Source organism: Ahaetulla prasina, chromosome 10 (assembly GCF_028640845.1).
Source record: "Ahaetulla prasina isolate Xishuangbanna chromosome 10, ASM2864084v1, whole genome shotgun sequence".
Lineage (NCBI taxonomy): Eukaryota > Metazoa > Chordata > Lepidosauria > Squamata > Colubridae > Ahaetulla > Ahaetulla prasina.
In genome coordinates, this window is record NC_080548.1 from 6,480,597 (window position 1) to 6,503,737 (window position 23,141).

The following is a 23,141-nucleotide window of genomic DNA, read 5'->3' on the forward strand; positions in this document are numbered from 1 at the left end:
TGCCTGCTGACCTAGATGGTAGCAAATGGGAAGAAGATAATCGTGACTCCTTTCCTTGGCCAAACTGTACAACTCTTAGCTTTTAAGAACCCAATTATAAATTGTGCCCCAGAATATTGGGTTGATGCTATCCCTGTCAAGCACATGATGCAACAGGGGTCTGGATCATGGGAGCAGCCCCTAATCAAAGATCCAAAAGGATAGATTATCGAGGACTTGTTCGAGGGGTGCAGGGATCTGCGTTTGGGAAGCATGGGGAGGGGATCATCACAGTGGCGGCCGGGATAGAGGGAGATGAAGGCTGGGCATCACGAAGAGTTGCTTTAGTTCCGGGATTTGGCAGATGACGTGGCAGCTGAGGCTGCCAGATGAGGAGGGACAGAGCGGCTGTGCGTCCAATCAACTGAGCAGTTCAGCCATGGGGCGGGGCATGAGCAGCACAGGATGTTTAAAAAGGGGCTGAGAGGTAGAAGCTCTCAACACTGACTTTGTACAGAGAAACCTCACTATTACTGAGACCCGGTTTGTAGCAGACCCAATAAACGAAGTCACTGTTGGAAAAGAAAACCAAGTTGGCTTGTTTCTTCTCACAGCATCTGACACAACTGTGGCTGAGCTAGCCGAGAATCCAAATCCTGGGCTACAGGTTTGGCAAGTCATGGTTAACATCCCCCTGTCTTCTGCCAATCGGTTTGGAGCAACAGCTGTTCTTTGTAAAATCAGAGCTTCTAATGCAGCAGGTTTGAAGATGACAGCCATCAGACAGTAGTGACAGATGCCCTTGGGCTGCTTCTGCCTACTTTCTCCCCATCTTCCCTCAGAGTCAAGTTTCATTTTCCAGTTTTTACCGAAGAGTGAGAGCTGGGTCTGGAGGTGGTCACAGTATTTTACTTAGTATCCGTTAGATCAGTATTTCTCAACCTTCGCTGCTTTAACATTTATGGACTTCAATTCCCAGAATTTCCCAGCCAACACAAGTGGCAGAGGTTGATAAATACTGCCTTAGTTCTTTCTCTCTGAAGCTTGGCTGGTGTCTGACTACTATTGTTAATCCTTTTTGAGATTATTTTGATTGTTTATGTGGGCTCTTCTTAACCTGCAAGGTAAATCATTTTCTCTTCCTGTTTCCAGTAACTGGGTGGTCACCTTGTTCCTTTCTCAGGTCCTGAAGGGTCTGCCTCTGAAATAAGACTAGAATCCAGGTCTCTAAAGTTTTGAGTTTGGCTGGGTATGGAGTTGCTCTGCAGAAAGTTTATCATAATTGGTTGTTGTTGTTAGTTGCGAAGTCATGTCCGACCCATGGTGACCCCATGGACAACTTTCCTCCAGGCCTTCCTGTCCGCTACCATCCCCTGGAGACAATTTAAACTGAAGTCAACTGTTTCAGTGACTCCATCCAGCCACCTCATTCTCTGCCATCCCCTTCTTATTTCGACCTCAATCTTTCTCAGCATTAGGCTCTTCTCCAGGGAGTCCTTCCTTCTCATTAGGTGGCCAAAGTATTTGAGTTTTGTCTTCAGCACCTGGCCTTCTAAAGAGCAGTCAGGGTTGATCTCCTCTAGGATTGAGTGGTTTGATTGCCTTGCAGTCCAAGGGACTCACAGGAATCTTCTCCAGCACCAGAGTTCAAAGGCCTCAATTCTTTGGTGCTCAGCCTTTTCTTATGGTCCAACTTTCACAACCATACATTGCAACTGGGAAAACCACAGCCTTGACTATACATACTTTTGTTGGCAGGATGATGTCTCTGCTTTTTAGTATGCTGTCTAACTTTGCCATAGCTTTCTTGGCTTTAGTCCCCATGTGTGGTAATCTTGGAGACCAGGAAAATAAAATCTGTTACTACCTCCATTTCTTCCTCATCTATTTGCCAGGAATTGAGAGGGCCGGATCCCATGATCTTAGTTTTCTTAATGTTGAGTTTCAAGCCAACTTTTGCACTCTCCTCCTTCGCCCGCATCAGAAGGCTCTTTAGTTCCTCTTCACTTTCTGCCATTAGAATGGTATCATCTGTATATTTGAGGTGATTGATATTTCTCCCAGTAATCTTAATTCAAATTTATGATTCATTTAGCCCCAACTTTATCATGATGTGCTCTGCATATAAGTTAAATATATTTATATATTTATACTGTCTGTTTATACTGTCTGTTATATTTATATATGTATACTGTCGCAGGGCGACAGTATACAGCCTTGCCGAACTCCTTTCTCAATTTTGAACCAATCACTGTCCAGTTCTCACTGTAACTTCTTCCCGCATATAGGTTTCTCAAGAGACAAATAAGATGGTCTGGTACTGAAAAGAGGGGCGTAGCCAGCGTCGCTGCAGGACGGCGGTTCCCCGGGGTTCCGGAGGAAACGTCGATCTCCCAGCCATTTGGGGGTCCTTTATGGACCATAGTTGTCTTGGAGAGACAGCGGAGAAGGGAGGCACGGATTGGCATGAACAGGGAAGCGGCAAATTCCCTGGAGCGCCGACATTAGCCTTCGACTCAGCAGCACGGGAAGACAGTCATTAGAGCTGTCACAAGCTGGAGTGGCCACACAAAGAGATCTGAGCAGAAGCGGTGATTGAATGGAGTATTCTTACTGGAGGAGTGCTTTGCCAACTCATAGGTGAGAAGAAAACTTATCAAAGCTTAAAAGAAGTCTTCAATTTGAAACTAGCAGCTAATTGGCATGTGGAAATACAAATAGAAGAAAATTAAAAGAAAAGCTGAACTTTGTAATTAAAGCCCCAAAAAGGAACTTTCCGTCTGAATTTAAAACTAGCTTTGGAAGAAATTAAAATACTAAAAGGGACAGAAATTTGAAGGAAAACATTGGTTGCTAACAAAAGGATTAAGACAAGAAGTAACTAATTTTGTGGATTAACAAGTGACATTTTGTTGCTGAAGCATTTGTGAATTGGAGAGAAATACCTGCTGGAGGAAAGAAAGTATCACATCATTTAGATCAACGTGGGAAAGTCAGGAGGAGGCGTTGTTTATACAGCTGTCATGAGATTGTAAAAAAGGGAGTAGAATTGACAAAGACTTCAATTGGAACAGACTAAAAGTATATTTGAGTTGGACATTTGCAGAAACAAAGAAGAAAATTAAAGTTGATGGTAAAGAAATAAATTCTAAACATATAAAAGAATGAAAAATCCAGCAGATGAAATATGAAAGATAGCATGGTTTATAAATGAAAATTATTGAAATTAAGATGTAAAAGGGAATAAAATTGAAATGTTAGTAAATGATGTACACTATTGGAAGAAAATAATAAGTATTGAATTGTGAACAGAAATGTTAAGAAAATAAGAGGTGGAAAGTTTTATTAATTGACAGTATGATATAAATGGAATAAGATGAAGACAATGTTAATGTTTAAAATATAGGAGAGGAGGTTTGAAAAAATTGTATAATAAGTGACAAAATCGGGGTTGTCTGGGCACTAGAAATATTGAAAATAAATACAGCAATGGAGAGAGATAAGAAGAAGGAGAGAGATGGAAAAGGAGAAGGAGGGAGAGAGAAAGAAGAAAGGGAAGAGGAGAGGAGGTAAGGTAGGGGAAATAAGAGTAGGAGAGAAGGTCAGATAGGGAGAAAGTAGGGCGGCGGAGGAGGAAGGAACCGGAAGTAGAGAAGGATTAGGAGAGGAGAGAAGAAAGGAGGTATGAAGAAAGGAGGGAGGGAAAGAGAAGAAAGGATTGCTGTGAAAAGGAAATGGAAGAAAGACAACCCTGAATATATTATTACAAGGATAAAAATTGAAATAGTTAAAAAAAAGAATGAAAGGGAATGAATATGAATAAAAATGGAGAAATTAGAACTTGAAGATGAAAGAAGATGTGATTTAATAAAATGAGCAAGGAAATATTAAAGGTAAAGGTAAAGGTTCTCCTCGCACATATGTGCTAGTCGTTGCCGACTCTAGGGGGCAGTGCTCATCTCCGTTTCAAAGCCGAAGAGCCAGCGCTGTCCGAAGACGTCTCCGTGGTCATGTGGCCGGCATGACTCAATGCCAAAGACACACGGAACGCTGTTACCTTTCCACCAAGGTGGTCCCTATTTTTTCTACTTGCATTTTTACATGCTTTCGAAACTGCTGGTTGGCAGAAGCTGGGACAAGTAACGGGAGCTCACCCCGTTACACGGCAGCTTTAGGGATTCTAACCGCTGAGCTGCCGACCTTTCAATCGACAAGCTCAACGTCCTAGCCCCTGAGCCACCTTAAGGAAATATTAAGGAAATATTAGGAAATGAATAAAAAACTATGAAAAAAGAATATTTTGGTAAAAACTGTAACTGAGTAAAATATGTCTGAATATATTGAATTGTATAAGATATGATATGGCCAATACCCTGTTCATGAATTGTGTATGTGTGGAGGGGGGGGGGAAACTAAAAAATCAATAAAAATTTGTACAAAAAAAATGGTCTGGTACTTCCATTCCTTTGAGAACTTGCCACAATTTGTTGTGATCCACACAATCAAAGGCTTTAGCATAGTCAATGAAGTAGAAGTAGATGTTTTTCTACTTTCCCCATGATCCAGCATACATTGACAATTCGATCTCTAATTCTTCTGCCTCTTCGGAATCCTTTCTGTACTTCTGGTAGTTCTTGGTCTACATACTGCTGGAGCCTAGCTTGTAGTATTTTGAGCATAACTTTGCTAGCATGTGAAATGAGTACAATGGTGCGGTAGTTTGAGCATTCTTTGGCATTGTCCTTCTTTGGAATTGGAATGTAAACTGGCCATTTCCAATCCTGTGGCCACTGTTGAATTTTCCAAATTTGCTGGCATATTGAGTGTAGCACTTTTACTGCATTGTCTTTTAAGATTTTGAATATCTCAGCTGGAACACTGTCACCTCCAATAGCATTGTAGTTGCTCAGACTTCCTAAGGCCCATTTGACTTCACATTCCAGGATGTCTGGCTCGAGGTCAGTAGCCACCCCACTGTGGTTATCAGGGACATTAAGCTCCATGTATAGTTCTTCTGTGTAATTTTGCCACCTCTTCTTAATTTCTTCTGCCTCTATTAGGTCCCTGCCATTTTGGTCCTTTATCATGCCCATCTTTGCATGAAATGTTCTTTTCATATCTCCAATTTTTTTGAAGAGATCTCTGATCCTCCCTATTCTATTGTTTTCTTCTATTTCTTTGCACTGTTCATTTAAGAAGGCATTCTTATCTCTTCTAGTTATTCTCTGGAATTCTGCATTTAGTTGGGTGTATCTTTCTCTTTCTCCCTTGCCTTTCGCTTCCCTTCTTTCCTCAGCTATTTGCAAAGCTTCCTCAGACAGCCATTTTGCTTTCTTGCCTTTCTTTTTCTTTGGGATGGTTTTAGTTGCTACCTCTTGTACAATGTTCTTCAGGCACTCTGTCTATCAGATCTAATTCCTTAAATCTATTTATCACCTCTACTGTATATTCATCAGGAATATGATTTATTTCATACTGAATGGCCTAGTGAACCCTACTTTTTTCAATTTAAGCCTACATTTTTCAACGAGAAGCTCATGATCTGAGCTACAGTCAGCTCCTGGTCTTGTTTTTACTGACTGTATAGAGTTTCTCCATCTTTGGCTGCAGAGCACATAGTCAAGTTGATTTCTGTGTTGACCGTCTGGTGATGTCCATGTGTAGAGTCATCTCTTGGGTTGTTGAAAAAGAGTGTTTGCTATGACCATTGTATTCTCTTGACAAAAGTCTATCAGCCTGTGCCCTGCCTCGTTTTTTACTCCAAGACTAAACTTGCCTCTTATTCCAGTTATCTTTTGACTTCCTACTTTAGCATTCCAATCCCCCATGATGATAAGGACATCATTTTTTGGTGTTAAGTCTAGAAGGTATTGTAGGTCTTCATAGAACTGGTCAACATCAGCCTCTTCAGCACCAGTGGTTGGGGCATAGACTTGGACTACTGTGATGTTGAACGGTTTGCCTTGGATTCAAACTGAAATCATTCTGTCATTTTGGGGATTGTATCCCAGTACTGCTTTTCCTATTATTTTATTGACTATGAAGGCTACTCCATTTCTTCTGAAGGATTCTTGCCTGCAATAGTATACCTGATGGTCATCTGAATTAAATTCACCTATTCCTGTCCATTTTAGTTTGCTGATTTCTAAAATGTTGATGTTCAGTTTTGTCATCTCTTGTTTGACCACGTCCAGCTTACCTTGATTCATGGATCTTACATTCCAGGTTCCTATGGAGTATAGATCTTTACAGCATTGGACTTTCCTTTCACCACCAGATACATCCACAGCTGAGCATCCTTTCGGCTTTGGCCCAATTGCTTTACTTGTTCTGGCGCTATTAGTACTAGCCCTCTGCTCTTCCCCAGTAGCATAATGGACACCTTCTGACCTGAGGGCTTCATCTTCCAGTGTCATATCTTTTTGCCTTTTGGTACTGTCCATGGGGCTTTCATGGCAAAAATACCGGAGTGGCTTGCCATTTCCTTCTCCAGTGGATCACGTTTTGTCAGAATTCTCTGCTACGTTTTGTCCGTCTTTGGTGGCCCTGCACAGCATAGCTCATAGCTTCAGTGAGCTATGCAAGCCCCTTTGCCACGACAAGGCAGTGATCCATGAAAGGGTTATCATAATTACAGAACACTAATAGAAAGATTCTCTACAAGCCAAAAGTTAAGAAGTAGAATATCTTATCAAAAGGAGCTTATATGGAATTAGCCTGGGAAAAGGAAGGGATATTTTCAGATATTGCAGAAGAAGAAAAGATGGATATACCTTTTGTATCTTCTAAATAGATAGTAACCTCCTCATCCTTCCAGTCAAGAAACTCTTAGAAAAAGAATCAAAGGTAGAAGGAAATTTTATCTTAATATGCTCAATAGTAAATGAGAGCTAAAGTATGTACAGCAGAGGTGGGTTGCTACTGGTTCTACCTGGATGGGTGAACCAGTATGGTGGCGGTGGCGGGAGGCTCCACCCATCCGTGCCGGATGCTTCTGTGCATACACAGAAACATCATGCGACGAGCAAACCGGTAGCACTACTGACATACAATATATCCATTTACCAAGATTCAGTAACCAAAGTCCTTTTTCCTTGCAAGAAATCCATCTAAAGAGACAGTGAGAATCTAAGAGCTTTGATTGTGAACTGCTTTATAAGTTGAGCTAGACACATAGCCAAGATGCAGGTGAGAATCCAGTTTTTATCCAGTGCATCAAGCAGAAACTGTCTCCACCAATGCCTGAATCCATTGTTCTATAGAGGACTATTAAGGTTTCCTGTAGGTAGCCTTCTTAAAACCATCTGTCGCTTATTATGGCTTATATGTAATTGTAATGCCAAGGACAGGGGGCATAGTGGCCAAGTGGGTAAGACACTGGATTTGTCAACTAGAAGGCTGGTAGTTAGAGACTTAAGTACCACATGATGGAGTGAGTTCCTGTTGTTGCCTAAGCTTCTGCCACCCTAGCAGTTTCAAAAATATGTAAATGCAAGTAGATAAATAAGTACCACTTTGGTGTGAAGCTAACAACTTTTTGTGCACCTTTGGCATATAGTCATGCTGGCCACATGACCACAAAAGCATCTTCAGACAATGCTGGCTCACTCGACTAGGATGGGCACTGCCCCCTAGAGTCGGGCATGACTGACAAGGGAAATTCTTTTCTTTACCTTTTAATGCCCAAGAAGGAGATCCAAGGTTCACATGCCTCAGGGCACCAGACTGAAAATGATAAGTTGCTGCATCAGAGTTGTGGCTATTTATGATGCTGAGCCCAAGAGACAATGATGAGGATGACAGATTGACAGGTTTCCCTATGGGAGAACTTTGCAGATGGTTAAAAGTTTTGTGAAGCAGGAGATTTGGCAACAGGAATTTTCCAAGGACCACTTAGGAGAACAAAACTATTTCCAGGAACCAAGAAGCTCACATTCTAAAGGAATCAGGATTTCTTCTTATATCTTAAGCAAAATCAAATGGTAGGATATTTCCTAGATTAGGTCTAAACTCTAATAGCTGGTTTCCAGACTGCTATGCCTGTTATGAAACCAGCCAAATTCCAAATTATCAGTGAAGAGATCCACCTTCCTACAAAGAGAAATTTCCTGACAATGAGAGCAATTAATCATTGGAACAACGTGCCTCTGGAAATTATGGGTGCTCCAACACTGGAGATTTTAAGAAGAGATTGGACAGCCATTTGTCTGGAGTGTTATAGGATTTCCTGCTTAAGCAGAGGGTTGGCTAGAAGACCTCCAAAGTTCCTTCCAACTCCAGTTGGATTCTATTATTTCTGAATCATCAAGAGACTGAAAGAAAATCAAAGAGTCTTTACAACTTACCTGGAGATAGATTGATTCTAAATGGGAAACGGTCAGTGGTGGAATTCAAGTAATTTAACAACCAGTTCTCTGCCCTAATGATTTCTTCCAACAACCAGTTTGCCAATCTGTTCAGAAAGTTAACAACCGGTTCTCCCAAAGGGGTGCGAACTGGTTGAATCCCACCACTGGAAACGGTTCAGTTGCTGGAATTCTTGTAACTCCATCCAGTTCATCTCAATAAATCTTGCTAAATACTCCCCAGGAAATCCTGCTTGGGAAAAAAAATTATGCAGCTGCTGAAGACCCTGATGCTAACCATAGACTGTTCCCAACCCCAACATCCATTCTCAGCCATGCTACTGCCAAAATTCCAAAGATTTTGCATTTTGAGTGGTCTAATTAAGGGCTGAAATGAGTGCTTGCATATTTGCAGAGGGTTAATACACTCAACCACTTTAAAAATTCAAGCCACATAAAAAAGAGACACCCCCCCCCTTTGGTAACTTATGCAGCATAAGATCTTTGTCATTACAAAAGCAACTTGTAGCTCCCATACTGAGTAAGCTGCCCCTTCCTCTCCTAGACCTTTATAGCAGTAGGAACATGAATGAGATGATGTCATGGCAAGACCCCTGCATTTTTAACGCTAGCACTCCAAAAAGAAGACAGAAAAGCACGAGCTTTCTCCCCGATGTGCTATCATTCTTTGCATGATGACTTTTGTTGAACGCTTATTGGGAGCATTAAAATATATAATTTCCTGGCTGGAACTGTAATATTTCAGTTGAGCAAAATGTTAAGAGATCAGGTAAGGGAAGAGTGGAGCGGTCCTTTGCAATTTTTGCCAAGAAAAATATAGTGGTGTGTCATAATAAATTTAATTAACAAAGGCTCCTTTGTGCACAAAGTATATCCCCATGAAATATGTTTCCTCTTGTGTATCTGAATGATTCTCAGCATTAAACTGAGTTTAAACATTAAACTCAGCATTAAACTGAGCTGCTTCTAAGCATTCTCCCTTGGAACCATTTTATTTTTGTATTAGATGTCCTTTGGATTGTTCCTGATGCAAAAAGATAACTGAACTAGTTGCTTGCTGTATTGCCTTATGAGTAGGCAAAGAGACAGCAGTCAACTTCCACAAAAACTAATTGCTTAGATCATCCAGTTATTCCTGGAATAAAGGAGTTTGGAGTTGATCCTGAAGGCATGAAAGAAATAACAGAGAGGGACTTAAAGAAGTGACTTCACAGATGAGTGAAAGAAATTCAAAATAGCCTGGCCTTGATTTTGTGTAGTACAAAATGGATCAGAGAAAGGCTTCCATAATTCCATTATCCTACCCTATAACCAGGGTCAGATTAAGGCCAATTGATGCAGGGTCCTTTGTGCTCTAAGTTTGGTTGTTTTCTTGCAGATGTTTCAGTCAGGTAGCATCATCAGTGCTAGAAGCGAGTGGTGGTTGCCACTCCCTTCTAGCGACTTGTTTTACAAGTGACTTGCCCTGTCAGTGTTGGCAAAAGTGGTCTTGGTAGTTCCTTGATAGATATGTTCAATGTTAGCTTGTCTAAATTGGTAGTTCCTTGATTGCTGCTGCTTGATTGTTGTTCCAATGTTAATCTTGGCACTAATCTTTATTTAGTAGGGTGGTGATTGCTGATTGTATTTTGGTCTTTTTGTTTCCTTTTTAGCTTTTTGATTGCCTCTTTTGCATGTTTGTTTATATCTATTGCCTAAGGCCAGCCTGGGTCAGGGGCTAGGACGTTGAGCTTGTCGATTGAAAGGTTGGCAGCTCAGCGGTTCGAATCCCTAGTGCTGCCATGTAATGGGGTGAGCTCCCGTTCCTTGTCCCAGCTTCTGCCAACCTAGCAGTTTCGAAAGCACATAAAAATGCAAGTAGAAAAAATAGGGACCACCTTTGGTGGGAAGGTAACAGCGTTCTGTGCGCCTTTGGCATTGAGCCACATGACCATGGAGACGTCTTCGGACAGTGCTGGCTCTTCAGCTTTGAAATGGAGATGAGCACTGCCCCCTAGAGTCAGGAACGACTAGCACGTATGTGCGAGGGGAACCTTTACTTTTTAAGACCAGCCCAACATTGGTTCCTGTCATCCCTTCCACGATATAACTGACAAGACATTAAAACTCATTCAATAATGAAAAATAAAGTTGAGTATGGCAGTGAAAGCATTAATGACAGGATAGTTCATAGGATCTTAGGGACCTTGGAGGTCTTCTAGTCCAACCCCTTGTCCAAGCCAGGAATCCTTATACCATCCTGGTTGTCCAAATAAAACCTTCAGTGATGGAGCATCCACAATTCTGGGAGGCAAGCTATTCCATTGATTAATTGTTCTCACTGTCAATTGATTTCTAGGTTGGATCTCTCTCTGATGAGCTTCTATTAGTTAAGAGGAAGTAGTGGTTCCCCCTCCCCTCCAATCCCTTGGTGTCCTACCCACATTTTTATTCTGATTAAAGGTTAATCCATGGCTGTCTACATAGAGAGGTTACAATAATAGAGTAGCAAGTCTGTAGTATCTTGTTTCTTGACCTGGCCAATCTCAAATGGGTGACACCCAGTGAAGAAAACCTATGACCTTTCTTCAGAGGCTGTACACTTCCAGTGCTGTCACCTAGAGAAACTCTGGCCATGGATTACATTCCTCCAAAAAAGATTGATTTTCGTACACTCTTCCTGTACCAGGACATGGGGAGAGATGTATGCTTCCAAAATAAAATCTGAGACTAAAAGGAGGTCTACTACCATCAGAAATTTGGGAAGAATATAGTATTGCCTATGTGAGAGACCCATGCCCAACCCTTGTCTTGACAAATAGCCAAAAATCATGGGTGATCGTACTGTTTCTTACTGTTGCTTTTTTTTTTTTGGCAATTGCCCTGTATCTCAAGATTCTCTGGATCTGATAAAGATGCATTCTTGAAAAGAGAGTACCTCCTGAGAGATGGAAAATGAATTCCATTTGTTAAGTTACCCCTTGTGATCACAACCCTGGGTGAGAAGAGAGACCAGTTTAGTTTAAATGAGATCTGAATTATTGATAAATGGGTTTAATCATCTGTGGAATATTTAATTAAAGCAATTATCAGCCAGCCCCGTTGCAACCGTCTGATCCAAAAGGTGTCCTTCCATCTTCAGAGCCCTTCTATCTGGTCCTCCAGCTAAGAGGAAAGCAGATTAGGAGATTATGCAAGGACATGTGTGAATAATCTCTATCTCACACAAAGTTTAAGTCTAAGAAACCAATTTAGGGTAACTTATCACAATCTTATGATCTAGATGAGGAATGGCAATTAAAATGGGTGATTTTTAATAACTGTAATCAATCAGAACATGGAGATAAAAACAACAACAACTTCCAGAAATGCCGATGCCCTGAAAAAATATGGAGCCACCTGAATAGCATCAGGACAGGCCATGTCAGAACCAAGGCAAAGCTGTTTAAATTGGGAATGGCCAAGAACCCGCAACGTGACTGTGGTATACCAGAACAAACAATAACACATATGGATTGAGAATGTCTCCTCAGGAAATTTTAAGGCATCTGGGATGATTTCATCACAGCTACACCAAAGCAGTTAGAGGATTAACTTCTTTAGATATTGAATGATAACATCTATCCGATTGCAACTCCACGGTGCTGTAGAATGGTGATTTTCCCCCCATGGTTTTACCTTAATTTAAATGTCGTATCTTGTACTGTCTACATATTTTATATATACATACTTGCTGATGCTCTACTTAAACTTATATTTGTGTTTGTATGGATGAGTTTTGTTAGTGTTTTATATCAGTGATTACATGATGTCTGTAGATGCCACATGATAAATAAATAAATAAAATAAATAAATAAATACATATTAATATGGATGAATAAGAAAAGAGAGCAGAGAGTGTGTGCCATGGAGTTCAGAAGCCTCTAATCCTTTCCACCTTCTACTTGCTTGTCTGCAGCTGCAAGCAAATGGGGCCCATGGAGTGAATGGAATATGTGCTCTAAGACTTGTGACACTGGCTGGCAGAAACGTTTCCGAATGTGCCAGGGGATGGGAGCACAAGACTACCCCTGTGAGGGCAGCGGGGAAGAAGTGAAGACCTGCAACGAGAAAAAATGCCCAGGTATTTGGCATTATAGCATTTAGCATATGGCAGCCCTCCTTAAAAAGGATGGGCAGAAAAGTTCTCTCACATGGTTTTCTACTGGTTTTAATTCAGTTTTCTCAACCTTGGCAAATTGAAGATGTGAGACATGCTGGCTGGGGAATTCTGGGAGTTGAAGTCCATACATCTTAAAGTGTATGAGGAGAAGAAATTTCAAATTGTGCGGGATTGAGAGCGGTGGTGGTACAGTGGTTAGAGTTCAGTACTGCAGGCTACTTCTGCTGATCACTGGCTGCTAGCAGTTGGCAGTTCGAATCTCACCAGGCTTAAGGTTGACTCAGCCTTCTATCCTTCCGAGGTCGGTAAAAGGAGGACCCAGATTGTTGGGGGCAAGAGGCTGACTCTATAAACTGCTTAGAGAGGGCTGCAAAGCACTGTGAAGCTGTATATAAGTCTATTGCTATTGCTATTGAAACCATTCAATGAAGGACTGAACGGTAGCACCTATTTTACCTTAAATTTTATTCAAATCTGAACAGAGTCTACCAGATACCTATTTTCCCCCCTCCCCATCTTATGCTAACATAGCTTTCCTCTTACAATATGCATGACTGGGCATTCATTAGTGTCTGTGGCCATTTTGTCATCTCACAGGGGCAAACTGACACAGGTTGTCAATCTTGTGAGGTACTTCAGTTAAGAGGCAGACCCAGATGGATTAGCTTTATCTTTGTTGTAAGGTTACATCAACATTATCTTGCAAGTCTGAAAATGCATCTCCCCCACTTTGCTTTTACAGTCCAAGAAACTAGGGAGGGTCCTTTCTGAGACATTTTCCCCATCCACTTTTATTCTGTTTTATTATCTGACCATTGTTTAGTCTGCAACTCTTCCTCCTGTCTCCCAAGATCTTTCCCAGGTATTATTACACAGTTTCATCCTTGGGGATATATTTTAAATCAGGGGTCCCCAACCGCCAGTCTATGGACCAGCACTGGTCCGCAGCATGCCAGAAACTGGGCTGCACAAACAACTGAAGCCCCATCTGCAGCACATGAAACCATGCTCTCTCCAGTCTGTGGAAAAACCTCTCTCCACAGAACCAGTCCCCGGTGCCCAAAATATTGGGGGCCACTGTCCTAAATCTCTTGCCTTTGAAATAAATTTAAAGGCACATTTTAAATTAGATGTGAGAATTGGTAGGAAAAAAATGAGGTAATTCATCTGCGTGTAACTTAATTTGGTGATAGACCATTACATCTGCTATGTCGTTCTTTTCCCCATCATCTTATCTTTGGGCTAACTTTGCTAGGTGGGAGTATTTGTTCTGCTGCCCTATTGGTTCCCTTTTCTCTCCTTCCAGCATTCCATGAGATGTGCAGGGATGAGTCAATTGCCCTGATGACTTGGAAGAAAGCTGCAGCTGGAGAAACAGTCTACAACAAATGTCCATCTAATGCTACAGGTAGGTAGATACTTGGGTAGAGATTGACAATGTAGGTTCTCCAAATTGGAGCCTAAAACACAACAGACGACAATTTGAAAGGAGAGGTGGATTTATGAATGAGACACCTTTTCTAGATTTCACTCTGAAAATAGAAGGCCATCTTAGTTGACTTGAATGACAACCACCTTATGGACTCCAGATCATGGTCAAGGTGACTGGGTTAGATGGGAGTTACAATGCAACCCCATTTTTTTTCCTTTGTGAATACTCAAAGAACATTACATATGCAAGAGGAAATATGAAAAAAATAAAATAATATAATTCAGATAAATGAACAGGGGACTTTAAAATGTCAGGGAGGTCTTAAATATCATTAACATTATGAATAATTAAATATATCATATAAATCATATTTAGAGACTAAAAACCCCTCTTAAACCTACACTAAAAATGACTAGCAAAGACCACAGTCAACATAATATAAATTGAATAAAATTGCACATTGTAGTAAATTCAAATCCATCTTAATAAAAATTTGTTTGGATTTAGATGAATTATACAATTGAAATGCAGATTCCATGCATAAATAAAACCCCAAGTTGGATGTAGTACCACTCTTTATTTTAAAACAAAGCCTCGAACGTTTTTTACTTGAAGTTGCAATCTCTGATATATCCCAGAGGTGCTTTTTCAGGAAGCAACTGGACTATCTTGTTTTTTCTTTGAAGACATTTCGTTTCTCTTCCAAGAAGGTTCTTCAGCTCTGACTAGATGGTGGGGGATGGAAGGAATCTCTGATAAAGTTTGCTTTTCAACTAGGAAGCAATTCTAGATGTTGAACAGTGGCAATACCAGTAAAAAGAAGACAGAAGTTGGTTGTCAGCACCAACTGGTTAGCTTATAACACAACCCTGGTCAATCCTCCTTCAATTTATTGTAAGTCAGTGTTGTTCTTTCTTCTGAAAGGAATTTCCAAATTTTGCTTCTGACCTTTGGTTTACAATAAGCTAAGCAAGATCACATCAAATACCTGTACAATTAGCACAGGGGCCCCCCAAGGCTGTGTGCTCTCCCCACTTCTCTTCTCTCTGTATACCAATGACTGCATCTCCAATGATCCATCTGTTAAGCTACTGAAGTTCGCAGATGACACAACAGTGATTGGTCTCATTCGAGACAATGACGAATCCGCATATAGACGAGAGGTCGAACGACTAGCCTTGTGGTGCAACCAAAACAATCTGGAACTGAACACACTCAAAACCGTAGAAATGGTGGTAGACTTTAGGAGAAACCCTTCCATACTTCCACCTCTCACAATACTTGACAACACAGTATCAACAGTAGAAACCTTCAAATTTCTGGGTTCTATCATATCGCAAGATCTCAAATGGACAGCTAACATCAAAAACATCATTAAAAAAGGACAACAAAGAATGTTCTTTCTGCGCCAACTCAGTAAGCTCAAACTGCCCAAGGAGCTGCTGATCCAATTCTACAGAGGAATTATTGAGTCTGTCATTTGCACCTCTATAACTGTCTGGTTCGGTTCTGCAACCCAACAAGAAAGACACAGACTTCAGAGGATAATTAGAACTGCAGAAAAAATAATTGCTACCAACCTGCCTTCCATTGAGGACCTGTATACTGCACGAATCAAGAAGAGGGCCATGAAAATATTTGCAGATCCCTCACATCCTGGACATAAACTGTTTCAACTCCTACCCTCAAAATGACGCTATAGAGCACTGCACACCAGAACAACTAGACACAAGAACAGTTTTTTCCCCAAGGCCATCACTCTGCTAAACAAATAATTCCCTCAACACTGTCAGACTATTTACTGAATCTGCACTACTATTAATCGTTTCATAGTTCCCATCACCAATCTCTTTCCACTTATGACTGTATGACTATAACTTTTTGCTGGCAATCCTTATGATTTATATTGATATATTGATCATCAATTGTGTTGTAAATGTTGTACCTTGATGAACGTATCTTTTCTTTTATGTACACTGAGAGCATATGCACCAAGACAAATTCCTTGTGTGTCCAATCACACTTGGCCAATAAAAAATTCTATTCTATTCTATTCAATAACCCACAATGGAGATTCTTCACTCTAGTGTTATGGAACATGCCTTGCCTTCCACCCATCACCAAAATTTACTGAATTAAAAAAGAATTTATTTCCCATAATGTGCATCTCCTTGGAGGAAAAAGCAATTACTTTCAAATTTCTGAATCTGAATTTGGAGAAAGCTATACTATTTGCAAGCCTTCTTTAAAGTCCATTTTTCAAACATGATTGCTTTGATCCAAGATGAAAGGCGTCATATTTTAGTAAAATTGAAAGAAGCAAAATTCTTCAATATTATCCTAATTCTTTATGAGAACAGTGCTGACCTGGGTGTCATTCAAGATGCTACTTGTCACCTTGCATGGAATGGGGCTAGATTACTTGTGGGATCACCCGTCCCTGATGGTTTCTGCCAGGCACCCCTGTCAGGTGCAAGGAACCAGCCTGACTACATGAGCCGGTCAAAGTTGTTCTCCTCTTTATAAGAACATCACCAGACTAACGGTGAGATTCTCTTGGGAACAGGCAGATAAAGACTTCAGGAGTCTGGCCTCTCTCACTTCCTCCCATGGAGTGACTATAAGTTAACCAGCCTTTCTCCCCCTGTTGTTGTGGAATCTCCCCCTTTATCTGGAGATTCCACAACACCACATCTGCAGGCAATGCTATTGATGGTCCCCAAGAGGTGTACCTTCTCTATTACATTAACTGTCTTGTAGAACAGCCCCTGATGGCCACAATCCTATTAAGCTTTCAGAAGCTGTTCCTCTAAGCATTGTGCTGGGAATGTTGATAGAATTCTGATTTAACTGTGGTTTTGTGTGATAAGTTCCTATTGAAATTTTTAGGGGCCATGACCCATTTTCTAATGAATCAGAGCAAACATAGTTTGGTTATGTTTTATGTAATTTGCTGCCCGGAGTTCCTTCTATAGATGGAAAACTGTATAAATTTGTTAACTAAAGAAATAGAAAGGTCCATGCTTCAGCTAAAAAGGAATAGCTTGGTTTCTATCTTCTAAGAGAAAAAAAAACCAGGGTGCAATAAAATGTTTGGGGACAGTACTACAAATAAGGAACCTCACTCTGCCCTATGGTAAGGCAGCCAATAAATTTAATAAATAAAATAAAAATAAATGTGACATGAAATACAAATAGTTCATCTTACAACAGTTCATGACTGTCTGAAGTTAGAACGCCGCTGAAAAATGTAACTTAGGACCAGTGGTGAAATGCAATTTTTTTTTCTACCAGTTCTGTGGGCGTGGCTTGGTGGAGGAGTGTCATGTGACTGAGTGGGCATGGCCAACTTTTTTTTTTTTTTTACTTTTTAAAGCATTTTTTACTACTTATTCGCCCGAACCGGTAGTAAAAAAAATGCTTTAAAAAAGTAAAAAAAAAAGATTCTGACAATCACAGCTGTGCCACGCAATCGTCATAACCTTTTATACTACTGGTTCGGGTGAATAGGTAGCAAAAAAATGCTTTAAAAAAGTTTTTAAAAAAAGTTCCGATGATCGCACGGCACAGCTGTGATCGTCAGAACCTTTTTTTAAAAAAAATTTTTGAAGCATTTTTTACTACCGGTTCGCCTGAACAAGTAGTTTTTATCACTACTGGTTCACCCGAACCAGAGCGAACCGGTAGCATTTCACCCCTTCTTATGACCATTTTTCACACTTATGACTGTTGCAATATCCCCATGATCATGTGATCAATATTCAGACACTTGACACTTGACTTGTATTTATGATGGTTGTAGTGTCTCAGGTAGTGGTGGGATTCAAGTAATTTAACAACCGGTTCTCTGCCCTAATGATTTCTTCCAACAACCTGTTTGCCAAATTGCTCAGGAAGTTAACAACCGGTTCTCCTGAAGTGGTGCAAACTGGCTGAATCCCACCACTGGTCTCGGGTCATGTGATCACCCTTTGCAACATTCTGACAAGCAAAGTTTTTTTTTTTTATTTGCATTTATATCCCGCCCTTCTCCGAAGACTCAGGGCGGCTTACACTATGTCAAGCAATAGTCTTCATCCATTTGTATATTATATACAAAGTCAACTTATTGCCCCCAACAATCTGGGTCCTCATTTTACCTACCTTATAAAGGATGGAAGGCTGAGTCAACCTTGGGCCTGGTGGGGCTTGAACCTGCAGTAATTGCAAGCAGCTGTGTTAATAACAGACTGTCTTAGCAGTCTGAGCCACAGAGGCCCATCAATGGGGAAGCCAGATTCAGTTAACATCTGTCTTACTAACTTAATAACTGCAATGATTCATGTAACAACTGTGGCAAGAAAGATCGTAAAATGGGGCAAAACTCGTTTAACAAATGTCTCACTTAGCAACAGAAATTGTGGGCTCAATAAGTTGAGGACTTATATATAATGAGATTGTACTGGGATCCTTGTCTCTCGACTTCCCCATCTGACTTTCCTTCCACTTAAAATACTGCTAAGGTCACAATCTGCCCATTTTCAAACTCTCACACTCTCCAGAGCTATAAACATAATAAATAATAAACATTTTTAAGAAAGCAAATTGGAAAGATATTTTTGTTTCTTTCCTTCAGTGATGTGTCAGAATGGGGACAATTATTTAGAAAGGCAACAGCAGTATTAGCATGGAAGCTGGGAGAATCAAAAATTATTGGGTTGGATTTTTACTTCGATCATTGCTGATTCTATACTTGAAGTTGAAAAGCATTTGAAATAAAACACAATATGTTGGATTGCCAGGTTCAAAGAGTTTAGATCTTCCCATAGGTCCGTGATGGTGAACCTATGGCACCCGTGCCACAGGTGACACATGGAGCCATATCTTTGGGTGTGCAAGTCGTTGCCCTACTTTAGCTTCAGCGCGCATGCGTGCACCGGCCAGCTACTTTTTGGCTGGCCCCACCCACATCGCCCATCTCCTCCCAGGGTCTTCATGCGGCCTGTTTCGGATGTCAGGGCTTGCACAGAGGCTCTGGGAGGGCATTTTTGGCCTCCGGAGGGCCTCGGGTGGTGGGGGGGTGGAAGGCTGTTTTTCACCCTCTCCAGGCTCCAAGAAAGCTTCTGGAGCTTGGGGAGGGCAAAAAACAGGCCTACCAGAAGTCTGGAAACTTCGGGGGGGGGTGTCATGTGCAGGGGACCATGGAGGCGTCACAAGCACATGCATGGGGGCAAGGGGGTATTGAATTATGGGTGTGGGCACGCTCATTTGACACCCCCCACCACTTTTGGCACGTGATGGCAAAAAGATTAGCCATCACTGCCATAGGCATTTCTTCCATAGATCCTATTCACTTCCAAGAGCTTTGGGTTGACAATGTAATGCAATACTGTATTTTCTTTTTCCTTCCTTCCTTCCTTCCTTCCTTCCTTCCTTCCTTCCTTCCTTCCTTCCTTCCTTCCTTCTTTCTTTCTTTCTTTCTTTCTTTCTTTCTTTCTTTCTTTTGCTATTTGCACCTGAAAATGCTTTAAGAAGGCAATTCAGGCAGAGAAAGGCATGCTAAATCTATCTGCTGTAAAAGCAAAAGAATGTGCCCAGTTTAAAACTGAGGAATTGAGGATCTGTTGCTAAGCCCTTCTTATTAAATGCCCACCAAATATCTGCCAGGGTCAAGGATGTCCTCAGAGGTTAAGAAGAAGTCAAGATGGTGGGTTCCATATGCAGTTGTGGCCATTGTCTTGACACTTCTGAACTCTCATCTCCCTAATGGGAGTCAGAGTTTCTTAATTCCTTGACATCTGGATTACAGGACAGGTGACAACCCATTAGGGTCACTTCAAACCCATCACTCTCCAACCTAACCACTGAGCAATAAGTGAGTGAATTTGATGGGGCTGGATGTACTGGCCTTTTGAGTGATGAGCATAACCAGTGACTTGCTTCTTTTTCTAGGATCTGCCAGCCGACAGTGCCTGCTCAACTCCCATGGTGTGGCTTACTGGAGTCTGCCCAGCTTCGCACGCTGCATTTCCCATGAGTACCGATATTTACATCTTTCAGTAAGTGCAAATTTTGGCAAGGCAACTGTGGTACATAGAAATCCCCTCTTCTGTACCAGGAACAGAACTGTGGGCAAGATACATAAAATATGTAATATCCAGCTGTTCTTCTCTTTGCACTAGTGTCAACATCCGATGTGAACTGAGTCAAGATATGAACTTGCAACCAGGAATGAGCAAGGATTTTTTCCCTCCTGTGATCCAGGGTTTTGGGGCTACCTAGAAATGAAGGTTAAAACAGCCACACTCCTAGCTTGGAGAGGTTTTTTTTACTATATTAAAAGAGAATTGAAAACTGGTTTAGGTGCATATGTCAAAAAGAAATTAAGCCAGGAAGGCAGCAGAGTCTCTGGAAAGTGTGCTGCAATGTGCTGCAACTACCAAAAAAGCCAGCACAGTTTTAGGCTGCATAAACAGAGGGATAGAATCAAGATCACATGAAGTGTTAATATCATTTTATAATACCTTGGTAAGGCCACACTTGCACACTACATCCAGTTTTGGTCATAACAATGTAAAAGAGATGTTGAGACTCTAGAAAGAGTGCAGAGAAAAGTAACAAAAATGATTAGGGGATTGGAGGCTAAAACATATAAAGAATGGTTGCTGGACTTGGGTATGTCTAGTTTAATGAAAAGAAGGACTAGGGGTGACATGATAGCAATGTTCCAATCTCTAAGGGGCTGCTACAAAGAAGAGGGAGTCAAAGTATTCTCCAAAGCACCTGAGGGTAGAACAAGAAGCAATGGGTGGAAACTAATCAAGGAGAGAAGCAACTTAGAACTAGGTAAGGAGAAATTTCCTGACTGTTCAAACAATTAATCAATGGAACAACTCACCTCCAGAAGTTGTGAATGCTCCAACACTGGAAGTTTGTAAGAAGAGATTGGACAACCATTTGTCTAGTATAGGGTTTGTCTGGTATAGTGGTATAGGGTTTCCTGCCTGAGCAGGGGGTTGGACTAGAAGACCTCCAAGGTCCCTTTTAACTCTGTTATTCTATTCTAAAGAGAAACTCCAACTCAAAGGCAAGAACCTCCCTTAGCCACACAAGTGACATCTTTGACTTATGACCACAACTGAACCCACAATTCCAAACATAAATTGCTATGGTCATAAAATGGGTCACCAAATTATTATGCCTGATTTTATGACTCTTTTTGTGATGGTTGTAATACAAACATCATGGATGCTAAGCAAAAGTCATGATCATTGTGAATACCATGGTCATTAAGCAAACACCAGGGTTGTTAAATGAATCCATTGGGTGGCTTTTGCTGGAAAGAAGAAGTGCATGCTGGTTTCTGGCAAAAACAACGTACACTTCAGTCTCTTGACTGCTGGGGGGGAGGGGGCAGATGCCAGAACATCAAATCCTCTAAATGATCGTCCATAAGTGAAGGACTATCTGCAGTCTTCAGGCAGCAAGAGAAAACCATCAAATCCTGGAGCTGTAAAACCACTCAGAGCTGAGGGATGGGGGAGGAAGAGAGGCTGTTCTGCTTTCCCACTGCTATCATTTTACAGCTATTTCTATTCATATTTAATCTCCAAATCTCTGTCTCTGTGTTCTGTTTCAATGTTCCTATTCCCATGCTTGTAGCTGTATGTTTCGTTATCTTAACTATTTCTTTGCTCTTTAAATGTTTTCTTTTCCCCATAGACCTTCAGCTCTTGTAGCCGGTCTCAGTCCATTTGCACATGAAACCTCTTTTCCCTCCTTATAGGATAGCCTTTTTCTCTTCCTTACCCAATCACTCATAGTCTTCTGTTTTTGGAGCTGTGTCAGGTCCAAGGAACCAGGATGGACAATTACCTTTGAGTATTTTGCCTATAGAAAGAAATTGTGCAGGACCAAAGCAATTATCTGCATAATTTATTAAATTGTACCTTGTGAACTGCTGGGAGAGTCCTCCTTTTCTCTCTTTCTGCATTCCAGAGATTCCAAATTTCTTTGACTTTGCTCTCTGGGAAAGAGCTCTTCCCTCCTGCAACTCTGGACTATATTCTTCCACAAGTAGTTCTTAGACCTGGACTGCTGCATGCAGTGGCCTTGATTGAGTGTTCAGGCTTTTGTGGGTTCCCAGACAGTAGTTGGACTGTCTTCCTCCCACATCACTTGGTTCTGCCTCTCCATAGTCTTGCAGCTCTGAAACTTGACAGAATGCCAAATAATAGAGTTAGAAGGGACCTTGGAGTTCTTCTAGCCCACTTCCCTGCTGAAACAGGAAACCCTGTATCATTCTGGAGAAATGGCTTTCCAGTCTCTTCTTGAAAATATCCAGAGTTGGAGCACCCACAACTTCTGGGGGCAAGCCATTACTCTGTTTAATTGTTCTCATTCTCAGGGAATTTCTCCTTAGTTCTAGATTGGATCTCTCTTCAGTGAGAGAGATCTTCCATCTGTTACTTCTCATCCTGCCCTCTGGTGCTTTGATAAGTCAAGTCCCTCTTCTCTGTGACAGCCCCTCAAATATTGGGAAAGACTTTTCTTGCTGCCTGAAGACTGTTGAAGACTGCTAAGGTGCCTGATGTTGGGTTGGAGGTTTTTCTGCTGTCTTCTTGGCTGCTGTTTTGTCTCTGCCATCTTCCTAGTTTAACTCCTTTCTTGACACACAAATAGACATGCTTACTTTCAGTACACTTTTTGCAAAACTAACTCTTCAGTGAAGAAGAGATGGGGTGGGGGACAGTTATAAACCTCCTCCCAAGGTAGTACCAAAATCTGGATCCCAGGAGGGAGAAAAAAATACTTTCTAATTCCAGGTACAAGTTGACTCTTCCATAGATGTTCAAGATCAGAACTCCCAGAGCAGGGAGAATTATCACTTCCAGTCATTTTCCTCAAAATCCCATATTGATGCTTTGTCTCTCATTCGCACCTTCACCCCCAACACACACACACACACACACACACACACACACACACACACACACACCAAACTTAAAAAACATGTAAAGGATCAGGTTTGTCTCCCTCTTTCAAATCCTCACATAAAATCTAGTAACTGGTAGCTGGTGTTAAAATGGATTTTTATTAGATTTATAATTTGCCCTTTCATTCAGAATTGAAGTGGTGTATTTAGTACTACTTCCTCCTTCCATATCCCTCCACCAAAAACAACCCAATGTGGGAGGCTGGGCTGAAGAGAGACGCTTGTTCAAAGTCACCCAGGAATTGGGGT

General features: G+C 41.2%; 1 protein-coding gene across 1 annotated transcript in view; it reads left to right on the top strand.

Annotated features, from left to right (window-relative positions):
• Nucleotides 1-23,141, top strand: part of ADGRB2 (adhesion G protein-coupled receptor B2) — a 396,525-nt gene that overhangs the window by 285,543 nt on the left and 87,841 nt on the right. Inside the window, exons 7-9 of the mRNA XM_058195850.1 lie at nt 12,283-12,447; nt 13,793-13,894; nt 19,850-19,956. Coding sequence (XP_058051833.1) covers nt 12,283-12,447; nt 13,793-13,894; nt 19,850-19,956 — 374 coding nt within the window. The remainder of the gene's footprint in view (nt 1-12,282; nt 12,448-13,792; nt 13,895-19,849; nt 19,957-23,141) is intronic.